General features: G+C 36.4%; 1 protein-coding gene across 13 annotated transcripts in view; it reads right to left on the reverse strand.

The window, feature by feature from the left end:
• Positions 1 to 13,532, reverse strand: part of KIF21A (kinesin family member 21A) — a 155,088-nt gene that overhangs the window by 63,331 nt on the left and 78,225 nt on the right. For all 13 annotated transcript variants that reach the window (XR_005240013.2, XM_037997284.2, XM_008002848.3 and 10 more), the window contains exons 7-11: positions 11,480 to 11,595; positions 6,578 to 6,773; positions 5,689 to 5,878; positions 5,273 to 5,336; positions 1,174 to 1,377 (exon numbers count right to left, since the gene is read on the reverse strand). Coding sequence is in view for 12 of the 13 variants with exons in the window: in XM_037997284.2 (XP_037853212.1) it covers positions 1,174 to 1,377; positions 5,273 to 5,336; positions 5,689 to 5,878; positions 6,578 to 6,773; positions 11,480 to 11,595 (770 nt within the window). In the remaining variant the exon portion in view is untranslated. The remainder of the gene's footprint in view (positions 1 to 1,173; positions 1,378 to 5,272; positions 5,337 to 5,688; positions 5,879 to 6,577; positions 6,774 to 11,479; positions 11,596 to 13,532) is intronic.

Genomic DNA, 13,532 nt, shown 5'->3' on the forward strand with positions numbered 1-13,532 from the left:
TTAATTGCCCTCCAGAGGGGGAGAGCTAATCATTATACCTTTCTTAATGCTGTCATAATCAATGATCTATGAAAACATCTAAGACATTAATATCTCAAGAATGTAATTTCAAATGCAATGCCTAACCATAATGTATAATTCCTTGTTTTAATTATTCTCTCTAAACTCAAGAACACAAAGCAGAGTTAATTTGAAGAATTTAAACTTCCAATGACTTTGATCAACTGGCTGCTCCAGGAAGAAATGCCTGGCTGCCTAAATACATTTCTAAATAAACTGAGCAAAGCAGCACGTAGGCTAAACGTCTACATCAGTTCTACAAAGCATTCCTCCTGTAACAAACCAGGTGGCAAATCAGATGATTTTGCGTCCTTTTGAATATCTAGCCAAAAATGTTTAAATTTAATTTGACTGGCATGCTCAAAATATAGTCTCTGTAAGTAATCTGACTGCACAATAGAATCAGTGTGTAAACATGTAAAGAACTTATGAATATTTAACCACTTACACATTACAAGTGGTTAAATTTTCATTTTCTTCCTCTCCTTTGCACCCAGTTGATTTCAGAGGGACAAACTATCAGGATGCAAGAAAGAGAAAGCCTAGAACAGTGGTGAAAAGCTGAGTAACTCCTTGTTGGAAGATTCAAAAAGCCTGAAATAGCATAAATAATTTTCACATAATCAAATTAGAAGCCCTGCAGAAAATATTTAAGAGACCAAATGACATTACATGACATTCTGATGGATTAGTTTAGCCTTTAGTTAAACTAATCTAGACAGGGATGAAAATATCCATGAGACTACTTAATTGTATTAGGAAACGGGGAAAAAAATGAAAACACTGAGTTGTAATGGTACAGCAAGCTTTGCCGAAAAGCAAAATGAATGGAATGCAAAAGCAGCTATTTGAAGAAATAATAAAATAATTTATAATAGTAATTTTATATTGTCATGGTCTAAATAAAATTAATTACCATATTATTACAATTGAATCTATTTTTCTTACACATAGAGATAAACCATTAAAAATATAGTTGTAGTTTCAGCTAACATAGTGATTTATTTCATATACTAAGGTACTCATGAAACTATGTATGCTCTTTATAATTGCAAATTAAAATACCCTGAAAAGGAAATAAAGATTCATTTAGCAGTGATTTTATAATCCCACCTTTTTTTCTTCCTCTTTTCTTTTCTTTTCAACTTCTCTAAATCTTTCTTTGCTAGGTCTATAATTTCAATGGTTTCTTTGTCTGAGGATAGTATAGTAGGAGAAAAAGTTGATGATCCACTGAAATATGGCGCTCTTGCTGTGGCTCTTGTCAAGTTTTTTCGAAGGTTCTCATTCACTGCTTCACTTTCTAATAATTTTGCTCTAGCAAATAAAAATATATTTAAATAGGGAGTATTTTTCTCTGTGGATAAAAATACATAACATAAAGTATACCACACTACCATTTCTTAAGTGTACAGCTCTGTAGCACTAAGCAAATCTACACTGTTCTGCAACCATCGCCACCATCCATCTCCAGAAATTTTTCATCTTCCCTTACTGAGACTCTATACCCATTAAATATTAACTTCCCCCTCAGCCCTTTTATCTCAGCTCCGGCACCCATCATTCTACGTTCTGTCTCTATGAACATGACTGCTCTAGCAATAAGGCAGGAACATTTTAAATGAGTTAATCTGCATGTTAAAAAGTTTTCCAAAATGCATTTCAACATGGCTACAGGATAAGGATTTTTAAACTAAATAAAATTCTCAAAAAATAATAAAAATAATCACAAGGCCGGGCGTGGTGGCTCAAGCCTGTAATCCTAGCACTTTGGGAGGCCGAGACGGGCGGATCACGAGGTCAGGAGATCGAGATCATCCTGGCTAACACTGTGAAACCCCGTCTGTACTAAAAATACAAAAAATTAGCCGGGCGAGGTGGCGGGCGCCTGTAGTCCCAGCTACACGGGAGGCTGAGGCAGGAGAATGGCGTAAACCCGGAGGCGGAGCTTGCAGTGAGCTGAGATCCGGCCACTGCACTCCAGCCCGGGCAACAGAGCGAGACTCCGTCTCAAAAAATAAAAAAATAAAAAATAAAAAATAAAAAATAAAAATAATCACAAAAGAATGCTCACGAACACTAATGTTTAAATATTTTTTCAAATTTCCTGATTGAATAATTATACATTTGCAATCATAATCTTAATACTCAAAAGAATTCTACATATTCAGATGCCAGTGGTAATTAGATTACTTGAATTCTGGCCAGTGGACATCAGTTGTCCTTGCTTGTAAACCTATTATTTAAACTTAAAAAATACACAAGCAGCATGCTCCCCTTAGTTTCAGTTCCTCATTCATCACACAGTAGTAGCATTTCCAAAACTGTGCAAGGAATAAATTGTCAAATTTGCCCCAAACTGGCTGACAGACATCTGGCTCCTGAATATAGCATGGGAAAAGACAGTATCTCCAAAGAAACTTGAGTTTGATAATTGAAAAAATTCTTTTGTTTGCTCAAGCAGTCCTAATAATGACAGGAGAATAATGTACACACTGATCCTAACACGTGAAGACATCAAACAATGAAATCCTAAAAGAACCTAGATTATTGAGACTAAAAGGATTCAGAGAGTCCTCTAGGCCAATTCCCTTATTTCTATTTTATTTAAACCATCAAAAATACAACTATCTACTTACATATAATAGATTTTCAAGGTCAGTCTGGCACAATAGTGATTGAGACTGAAAAATAAGAAGAAAATACAACCTATCTCTCTCAACACTCTATTACTAAGCACTTTTGTCATATGTTCAAATATTTCAGAGAAAGATGCTAGATTATTTGCAACACTAAGCTCTGGAAGTCACAGTCAGCTCAGTGCTTTTTCATTGCCTACCAAAATTATTCATTCTACTCTTGAAATAGTTGAGACAGATGGGGTCTCACTATGTTGCCCAGGCTGGTCTCAAGCTCCCAGCCTCAAGTGATCCTCCCACCTCAGCCTCCCAAAGTGTTGGGATTACAGGCATGATCCACCCTACCTGGTCCTACACATTCTTTAATGAAATTGTTTTAGTATAAATGTGATACCATATGTGAGCAGAACAATTACTGTATTTTTAGGTGGTTAAATAGCTGTGTACAAACTTCTAGGTTAATTAAATGACTTCAAAATTGTTTTAGAGAAAATTCACATAAAAACTCAAAGTTAAAATTCATGATTATCAAACAGTAGAAAAGTACAAACAATATATTACACTTTTCTATATTTTTAATTTCTAGCACAAAGCCTGGGTACTTAATAAGGAATGCTAAGAATGAAAGAAAATATAATAAATCAGCTAACAATAATGATCTATGTTTTAATGGGCTCCTTTATTATTATGTAATAAATAATGTGGGTGTTTTATTTTAAAATTTACGTTTTTCACCTAATGTTAAAAGTCTGCATTTGGTAGGGGCATATCCAATGACTCTTTGATCCCAGTGCTAATAAAGGCCTTTTAGGGATTACCTCCACAAACTCCAGGGTACATTAACAGAATCTACTTTTTGTATGGCCTACAGGGAGACAAGTTGAGGATCTGGAACAAGGTATTAACCTACACCAGGAAAGATTTGATCAGCGATTGAACTCAGGGCCCATGAGTCGTCTCTGTTCTCTAAATGGCTTAAGGAAGGAATAGTCTTAACTCAGGACTTAGAAGAAGGAAGATATTAGATGCTACTTTTAGCCACTAGAAGGAGTGGAAGTGGTTCTGGCAGTTTTCTAGGAAATAAGGACATTAGTCAAGCAATTTGCCTAACAGTGACAAAAAGCCGAGGTACAACCTTAGAATACAGAGTGGAGGAAAGGAAAGAGAGACTAAGAACTGGAATAGGCAATCGGCTTTAACAATTGGCAAGTGCCAAAGAAATAAAAGCGATAAGAGAAGCAGCCTAGGAGCAGGAAGAGGATCTTCAAGAATTAAAAAACAGCGCTATCAGTTGTGTCTCAAGGAGTGGTAAAGATGGGGTCAACAAAATCAGGAAAGACTGGTCAGAGAACAAAGTTTTAGCAGTAGGCGGGGAACAGTACTGCCAACAAGGGGTAGAAACTGCAAGTCCAGGTTGGCTGCTGAGCAGAACTAGGATGTAGTGCCCAAAGGTCTCTGTCAAAAACATGAAGCATGAAAAATTATATATATATGTACTATGCATAACATATATAATATATATGTACACACACACACACAGAATAAAATTATACTTGAATAACTATATTGCCACATCGGGATGTGTTTTCATTTGTTTTTGCTTTTTGAAACATTTAAGAGATCCAATGTGCCTTGTGTAGCCAGAAACAGTGGCGATAGTACTTGCCACAGTTTGAGAACCTCTAGAACAGCCAGAGGAAGAGAAAGAGAACACAAATACAAGACAGGGTAACTGTGAAAGACGATCTCCTCCCATTTGCTTATGTTCTACAAATAGTTAGCAGAAGTGAGATTTGAACTACTTAGATGCTCTGCCATGGAGCTGACTGGAGTTTTCCTTCAAGAAAAAAATAGCTCAGTCATCACAGCAAACCCTGGAACCTGAAAATATTATTGACTTAACCTTCTTTCCCAACCCTATTCCCCAAGTCTACTCCCCTCCACATTCCTACACCAGGCATGGGCATCCTTTAACTAAATTCTGTCATTCTGTTTACTAAGTGTGATGATTTATGTATGCTGCCCAACCTAGAGTGTGAACTCTTGATGTCATGCTTGCCCCCAGCCCCAGTCATGGTATTGACATATGCAAGTATGTGTGGCATGTTGTATGAAATGTGAATAGATGTACCACAGAGGGGCAGGTAAATTAGTAAGTATGCCATGATTTACATGCAGGAATAGCTAAAGATATAAAAGAGAACAGGAGATTCAAAAAATTGGAGATGACGTGTAGATATTGATCTATTCCCAAGTGATGGGGAAAGAGGCATATAAAGGAAAGACATCAAAGATAACTTCAGCAACATAAATTTTGCCTGTTTCATATGTCAAGTTAGGTAAGCACCCAATTTTGGGATATAGCAGTAAGAGTAGGAGAATAATACGGGAAGAGAGGGGAGGAAAGGAGCTTGGAATATGACATCAAGGGAAAGGTAAGTAACAAGTCTCCTAAAGTTAACCTAACCAAAGGGCTGAAATATCACCATGGACAACTCCCAAACAATAAGCTCAACAAACAGAAATATTATAACATTGCAAAATCCAAAAAACCATATGCATTATAACTATACCTGAGATCTTCGATTTCTTTTATATAACTATGAATCATATTACTAATCTCCTCATTTCCTTCACCTGAAAGACAAAATATGAAATAAAAATTTTCCTTTAAATTAAGATTTCAACAAAACAGAAGAAAAAAAAGTCGGGAAACAAAAACAGTAATTTTTTAAAACACAATGCTTACAGCAAATTTTCTAGCCTTTATTAGATGGGAAGACCATAAGATAGTATCATTATAAAGGGAATATTTTGTCTATATAAGAATTTATTATTTTTTGAAATTAGGTATTTAGCTTAAAACCACAGACTGTATACACAGAGACTGGCATTTCTATTTCAACTATGCTAGGTAATTAGTGAACACAAAGAATGTTCCCTACCCTCCAGAAGTTAATCCCTCACTTATCCCACCCTATGCGCATACCTGCTCTGGCAAGAACGTGGTTGGCCTGATCACTAACAAGCTGTGTAATTCTGGACCTCAAGGCATCAACCGTCTCTTGCATGGCTTTAATTCTTACACGCAGGTTATTATTTTCAGTCTGTAGCATAGCATTCTCATGGAACATGTCATTAATGCTTTCCACACCCTCTTCGTCAATTATTCTTTTACCCTAGTAAAGGAAAACAATGTCCTTGTTGCTTGAGGAGTCAAAAACACAAGAGTTTTGCTTCAGGATACTCTATAACTATACGTTCTCCAACCAAGAGCACTTTTATCTTACCAACCCCAAGGCAAAAGAAATCCTTTCGCCTCTAGCAGAACACTTCACAATGTATTTGTTACTAAAGAAATTGATTAGCCAGGTGCAATGGCTCATACTTGTAATCCCAGCACTTTGGGAGACCAAAGTGGACAGATCACCTGAGGTCAGGAGTTCAAGACCAGCCTGACCAACGTGGTGAAACTCTATCTCTACCAAAAATACAAAAATCAGCCAGGTGTGGTGGCGGGTGCCTATAATCCCAGCTACTCAAGAGGCTGAGGCAGGAGAATCATTTGAACCTGGGAGGAGGAAGTTGCAGTGAGCTGAGATCACACCACTGCACTCCAGCCTGGGTGATAGAGGGAGACTCCATTTCAAAAAAAAAAAAAGGGTAGGAAAGCTTTTGAACAAACAGTTGATAGGTTAGACTGAACATAGTTAAAGACTGCCCACAAGGAAAACTAGAGACTCCTACCTCCAAAAGGAAGGAGGACACTATTATGACAACCAAGAGATTCCAGAGACACATATGTGTAAGGCATTATTGTGTTCAGAAAGTGCCAGCCTTAGATGTATCACAAAATGCAGTCAAACTCATTAGCTTACTGTTTTGTACTCCATGAGCTCCATCTGAAGTCGTGTGATTTCACTACGAAGTGCATTGATTTGCTGACTAGCTCTGTCCTGATTGACCATCACCTTATTCTTGATATTTCTAGCTCGATTGGCATATTTCAGGGTGTTTAACGTTTCCATAAAGTCTCTGTCTGAAGGGCTGACACATGCTATCATGATTGTTTGGCTGAAAGTTACAAAGAATAGTTAGGCTTACAGATAAAAGCACCTAAAATGCTAAAATAATCATTTTTAAACTCCTGACATTTGAATAGTATCTTCTCTTCAAGATATCAAAATATTGAGCAAATTTAAAAGCCCCTGTACTTTAAGACTGTCTTAAAGAAAAAGATTTTGTTTACTTTGGGGAAATACACTGATATTACTCACCTTTGACCTTGAGAAAGTATAAGCACATATATTTATTTCTTACCTCTTTGCTAAAAAGATTTGAAGCAGTGCACGCAGTAATTCTAAAATTAAACCGACTACAATATATTATATTGAAAATAAAAAACCACTTCTTTCATTATTCATTTATTCTTTCAGTATTTTAAAAACTTATTCGTAATCACCTGTATGCTGACTTTTGATGTCAGCAAAGAATTGTACACAAAATCGAATCACACTGGAACAAGACGAGTACTTAGTATATTCTTGTGTTTCATTATATAAACTGTCATTTGTGACTGAATGATCAGAGTTCCAGTTTCTGGCCAGATTACACAGGAAAAGTGGGAAACATTACTTTATGGTCATGCTAAATTGATTTAGCCACCAAAGTTTAGGATAGTGAAATGCTAAGTATGCCCCAATTAGTATGTTTGTCAATAAAGCAGACATGGAGATTCTAATAGACACTCACAAACTAACTAAAAAATGTGCAGGAACTGCAATTAAGGAGCAGTCTACTTATCCTGGTAGAAAAATCAACGCTTATCAATCATAATCTTAGCCTCCTAGTCTCCTGCTTCCAATCTTTTCTTTCTACAATAATCTCAACACAGTACTCGTAGGTACCCCTTGTCCCATTCCATACCTTTCCCTACAATTCTTGCTTACCCTTACTGTTACAATTATTCAACAATCAACTAAGGTATCACCTAATCCAAGAACCAAATCCTCAGTTTGTCTGTACCCTTTCTGCCTCCTCACACCTTTTGCATGTCTCTTTTGCATTCATTATATTATTATTATATTGAAATTTTCTAGACCCCAAAACTCTTAGACTTTAAATTCCTAAAGGACAGGGATTATCAAGTTTTATTTATCAGTGTACTTCTAAACATATAACACCATATTTGAACCAGTATTAGGTCATTAACAATTGTTTGTGGTGTGTGTCATGTGTATATAATATTTACTGGGGGTCAGAAAGTTAAAATAATTCATGCCACTTTAGTTTTCTCTTTTGATAAAGAGAATAAGATAATTCAGTAAGTGTGAGGATTATGGATGCTGATTAGAGAATAGGGAAATTTGAAGTGTGGTCCCCAGTCTAGCACCGGTCTGCAGATTATTTTTACTTACGTAAAATTGGGGAAAATAAATTTATATTAGCCTTCTTTGATCCACACAGGTACATACATCTATTTCTCATTTCTTTACAAAAAATGTGTAAAGTAGTGCAGAAATTGCAAGTAAGCACTTTAGAAACTTCCACAACACTGGAACTTCCTGTAATCAATGACCTCCTCTCATTGAATGTAGATCAGTTCAAGTGTTTTCAAACTCCCATGGTGAGTCACAAATGGGGCAAGCTCTGTATGGTCATGCAAAATATTAACCTACCACAAATTAGAAAGAAGGGAAGGACTCGCCTTTAACAAATATTTTGAGAAGTGCTGGGATCAAGGGCTTAAGAAGAATAGTGAAAGTCAGGAATGAGAGGAACTGGCAAGGATCAACTGTATAGGGAAAATGTCATATATTAAACAAAATCCAAAATATATAAATTTCACCAATGATTCTGTTTATGAAAAACTCAAAGAAAATATTAAAGCTATTTATTTTAAAAGTTCACATAAAAAACCACAATTCTGTTTTAAAGTTAACTATATCACTTAAATATTTTATTATATTTTATATTTCCTATAAATTAAGTTATACTATACATCTGGAAGAAAATACATCACAATGTTAGCAGTAGTTACTTCTAGGTATTAGAAATATAACTGATTTTTTTTTCTTTTTTTTTTTTTTTTTTTTTTTGGAGATGGAGTCTCACTCTGTCACCCAGACTGGAGTGCAGTGGCACAATCTCAGCTCACTGCAACCTCCATCTCCTCGGTTCAAGTGATTCTCCTGCCTCAGCCTCCCAAGTAGCTGGGACTACAGGTGCCCACCACCATGCCCAGCTAATTTTTGTGTTTTTGTTAGTAGATATGGGGTTTTGCCATGTCGGCCAGGCTGGTCTTGAACTCCTGACCTCAGGTGATCCGCCCACCTAGGCCTCAAAGTACTGGGATTACAGGTGTGAGCCACCGTGCCCAGCCAGAAATATAACTGATTTTTATTCATGCTTTATACTTTCCTGTATTTTCCAGAATTTTTGCCATAAACTGGTTATGATGTTTATTAAACACTGTAAACGTAAAAAAGCCAGCTCGACTTTTTTAAAAGACACTAAATTATGCACATAAACATATGGAGCTTATTTTCAAAAATATCTAATTTTTCTTTTAAGATTAATTTGTATAAACTTCAAAAAATGAAGATATTTTGCTTTCCAAGGCTTACACAAAGTACAGTGCTTTTGCACTAGGAATGCAATCCTAAAATTTTAAGCAAAAATTGAGGCACACAAAGAAAGGAATTAGAAGGGGTCATCTCCCTTAAGAGATTACTACCCATTAAGGAAATGGGTGAGGAACATGAGACTATTTAGCTGTACCTAAAACTCAACAGAAATTCAAGACCTACAGTGAAAAGATTTTAGACCACTTGCAAGGTAAGCAAACTTTCAAAAGTATTGAAGTTTTCAAGAGTTAAACTTGTAAGGGGAGAACATTTATCATCTCTGCTTTGTTTTATAGTTAAGAAATAAATATAGGAAAAAGCTACAATTTAGAAAACCTGAAAAAATTTACACTTGGCTGAAAAAATGAAAATTTTTATTCTGTTATAATAAGACCCCTCTTGATACTGAAAATGTAGAACACAAGCAAGAAATACATTATAGTGGAAAGAAAACTGCATTCATACATAGGATGTGCTGGAAGAGACATGAGTTAAGAAAAATGCCAATATTACATAAAAGGAAGAAACATAAAAACGACAATGTTGTATTCTACAAAACAGAACTTTATTTCTTTTTTCTTTGAGACAGAGTCTCGCTCTGTCGCCCAGGCTGGAGTACAGTGGTGCCGTCTCGGCTCACTGCAAGCTCCGCCTCCTGGATTCATGCCATTCTCCTGCCTCAGTCTCCCGAGTAGCTGGGACTACAGGCGCCTGCCACTATGCCCGGCTAATTTTTTATATTTTTAGTAGAGACGGGGTTTCACCGTGTTGGCTAGGATGGTCTCAATATCCTGACCTCGTGATCTATCAGCCTCGGCCTCCCAAAGTGCTGGGATTACAGGTGTGAGCCACCACAGCCGACCAAAACAGAACTTTATTTCTAAACCAAATGGATTATAAACTTAAAAGGATTTAATACTATCCAAAATTATTTGGATAATAGTTGTTGATACGGTGTGGATCTGTGCCCTTGCACAAATCTCATGTCAAATTATAATCCCCAATGTTGGAGGTGAGGCTTTGTGGGAGGTGATTAGAGGTTGGGGGCAAATTTCCCTCTTGGAACTGTTCTCATGATAAAGTTCTCAGAGGATCTGGTTGTTTAAAAGTGTGTGGCACCTCCCTCTTCTTCCTCCTGCTCCAGTCCTGTTAAGTGATTACTCTCCCTTTGCCTTCCCCCATGACTGTAAGTTTCCTGTGGCCTCCCTAGAAGCCAAGCAGATGCCAGAATCATGCTTCCTGTAGAGCCTATAGAACTGTGAGCCAATTAAACTTCTTTTCTGTATAAATTACCCAGTCTCAGGTATTTATGGCAGTGCAAGAACGAACTAACACAGTTGTTCAAAAAGAAACCTTGTAAGTTTAAATACTAGATTTATTGTATAGCATCTAATAATCTTTTCAGTAAATACGATGTTACATTATTGCAAACACTGTAAAATAGATTCACTGTGGTTGTTGGTAACTTGTTGAATTGTGCTATGATTGAATTTAAATGCCAAAAATGTTTCCATTTGTAAAGCCAACACCTTTACAGAAGGGAATACATTACCCACTCCCCCGCCAAAAAAAAAAGAGCTGAAAAAACATATTAGAATGATGCAAGATATGAGAAAGAAGAATGTCAGTGATACTGGCAAAGTTAATAACCAGACAACACTCTGTATTTCATTCAGTGGACATTAAGAAGATTTTTCTACATATAGAAAAAATTTGAATTTTTAGAAGATTTTGTAAAAAAAAAAGAAGTACCAATAATATTTAAATTACCTTGTAATTACTTAGAAAACAGTATTTACTTTTTCAACAAAATTATATTAGGTATCTATTCTGTGCTAAGTACTTAAAACAGAAGCTATGATAAGAGAGAAAGTCTACATACTATTGACTTCATATATAAGCTAAGTGACCTTGAATAAATTACTTAACCTCTCTAGATTTCATTTTCCTTATCTAGAAAATAGAATAATAATACCTACACCTCAAGGGATGCTAGAAGGATTATGTGAAATAACATACAAAATTATTCACACATTTCAGATTCTTAACAGTATAAGGATTCGTTCCTCATCCTATTAGTTTGCTTTATAATTACAAGCTTACTTAATAATGAATAATCAAAACTCTGAGTAAAGGATAATCATCTACGCATACCTATTACCCCCAAGGGAATCCTGTAGTAGTCTCGTTAGCTTGGAATCTCTGTAGGGGACATGTGTGGCCCTCTTGCTCTTGTCTCCCAAGGCACTAATTACATTGCCAAGCGCCAACTAAAAGAAAGAGAAAGAAAGATGGCAAAATGATACAAATTTATTAATTATAACATTTTTAAATAAAGAAAGTTTACAGAGAATAATATAGAGACATAATATAATTAAGAATATTTGTGTTTGGTTTTGTTTTACATTTGTAATCAATGCCACTGAAAATTTGCTACATAAATATTAGTACTATATATAATACCTTATGTGTATATTAGTACTATAGTAGTAAGTACTAATTCCTTGAAATAGAAATAAGATTGACAACTTTAGTTATCCCTAGAATTATCAGAGCATCAGGTTATGTCCCCAGAAAATTGTCCATTCATGTTACAAATTCTTCTCCGCAACTCAATGAAAAAATAAAATGTTTAGTTAGTTTAACAGTTTGATGTGAATTTTCATTTTGCAATACAGTTCCCGTGGGAAAAGAAAACCTTCTTTAATCACAGCAAAAAAATCAGTATTATTTCTCTGAACAAAGTATTCCTATGCAAGTATATCTATCCTTAGAAATACAATAAGATGGGCTGGGTACGGTGGCTCACTCCTATAATCCCAGCACTTTGGGAGGCCAAGGTGGGTGGATCATCTGAGGTCAAGAGTTCGAGACCAGCCTGACCAACATGGGGAAACCCCATTTCTACTGAAAATACAAAAATCAGCTAGGCGTGGTGGTGTGTGCCTGTAGTCCCAGGTACTTGGGAGGTTGAGGCAGGAGAATAGCTTGAACCTGGGAGGTGGATGTTGCAGTGAGCTGGGATCACAACACTGCACTCCAGCCTGGGCAACAGAGTGAGACCCCGCCTCAACAAATAAATAAATAAATAAATACAATAATATATGTGCTAGCATCCAATTATTTAAAAACTAGTCAAATTACAGAACTCTGTAGTCACTCCTCCTGCGACCCTGCTGTTTTTCCTACTGTCACTGAATTATCACCTACAAGATAAACATTATCCAAAATGTTGCTCACACTAGACATCAGTAAAGCAAACATCTATAATCATAACTTTATTAGGAAAAATAGATCATGCAGGGAGTGGCAACGGGATCACACTTTGTCGTCATTCCCCCTTTTCAGAATGGCTACCGTCATAAGCAATGGTAATACTGAAACTCTACTAGATATGTCTCAACATGCTTCAAGAGCCTAAAGAGGAAAACAAAGCAATGGCTTTTGTTTTTTCCTGACAACATAAATGTAAATACCACCGTGACTGTATCTCCTAAGAAAGTCAAAACAATACACAAAGTCCAGAATCCAGGCATGCCGTTTTACACAACATTCATCCACATGGTTGGACCATCAAGATGAGTGAGTATTGGAGTTGGAAGGTCTGGCTCTCTCTAATCAGCCTTGGTTGATAATTTCCCCATAGAAGGGTCATAATCATATAGGAGCAAATATTGGGGGCTGATTAATGGGAGGAAAGCAGACACCACACACTCTGAAACTGCCTTTTTCAAAATTCGTATCAGTGAGAAAAGCATGACAGTGAGGGAGATCCGACTTAATCCACTCCATGTTGCCTTTAATTTCTAAACTGCACTTGTTCATTCCTATGCTGAGCTAACTAAAGGAAGAATTTAGTTTATAGTTTAAAGAATTTTGAAAAGATGATAACAGCCTTTTCCTGAAACAACCCTTCTTCTTCCCTGGGGACCAGCAAGCCTTTGTAAAACTAACAAATTGGCCACAAGATTATTAGAAATTATGATTTAAGAGTCATGCAGCCAGAGGCCACGAGATTCCTAACCTCCCCAATTGCTCCTATGGATAAGATCACTATTGTAAAACCTAAGATTGGTGTTTGGATATTTTTTCAGACCCTGCATTCTGATGCACCAGCTGGCACCATGCAGACTGGTAATCTAGCTCAACCAGTTCTGTAATCCCACCCAGGAACAGAAGACAGCAAGAAGAACCCACTGAGACACCC

This window comes from Chlorocebus sabaeus, chromosome 11 (assembly GCF_047675955.1).
Source record: "Chlorocebus sabaeus isolate Y175 chromosome 11, mChlSab1.0.hap1, whole genome shotgun sequence".
Classification (NCBI taxonomy): domain Eukaryota; kingdom Metazoa; phylum Chordata; class Mammalia; order Primates; family Cercopithecidae; genus Chlorocebus; species Chlorocebus sabaeus.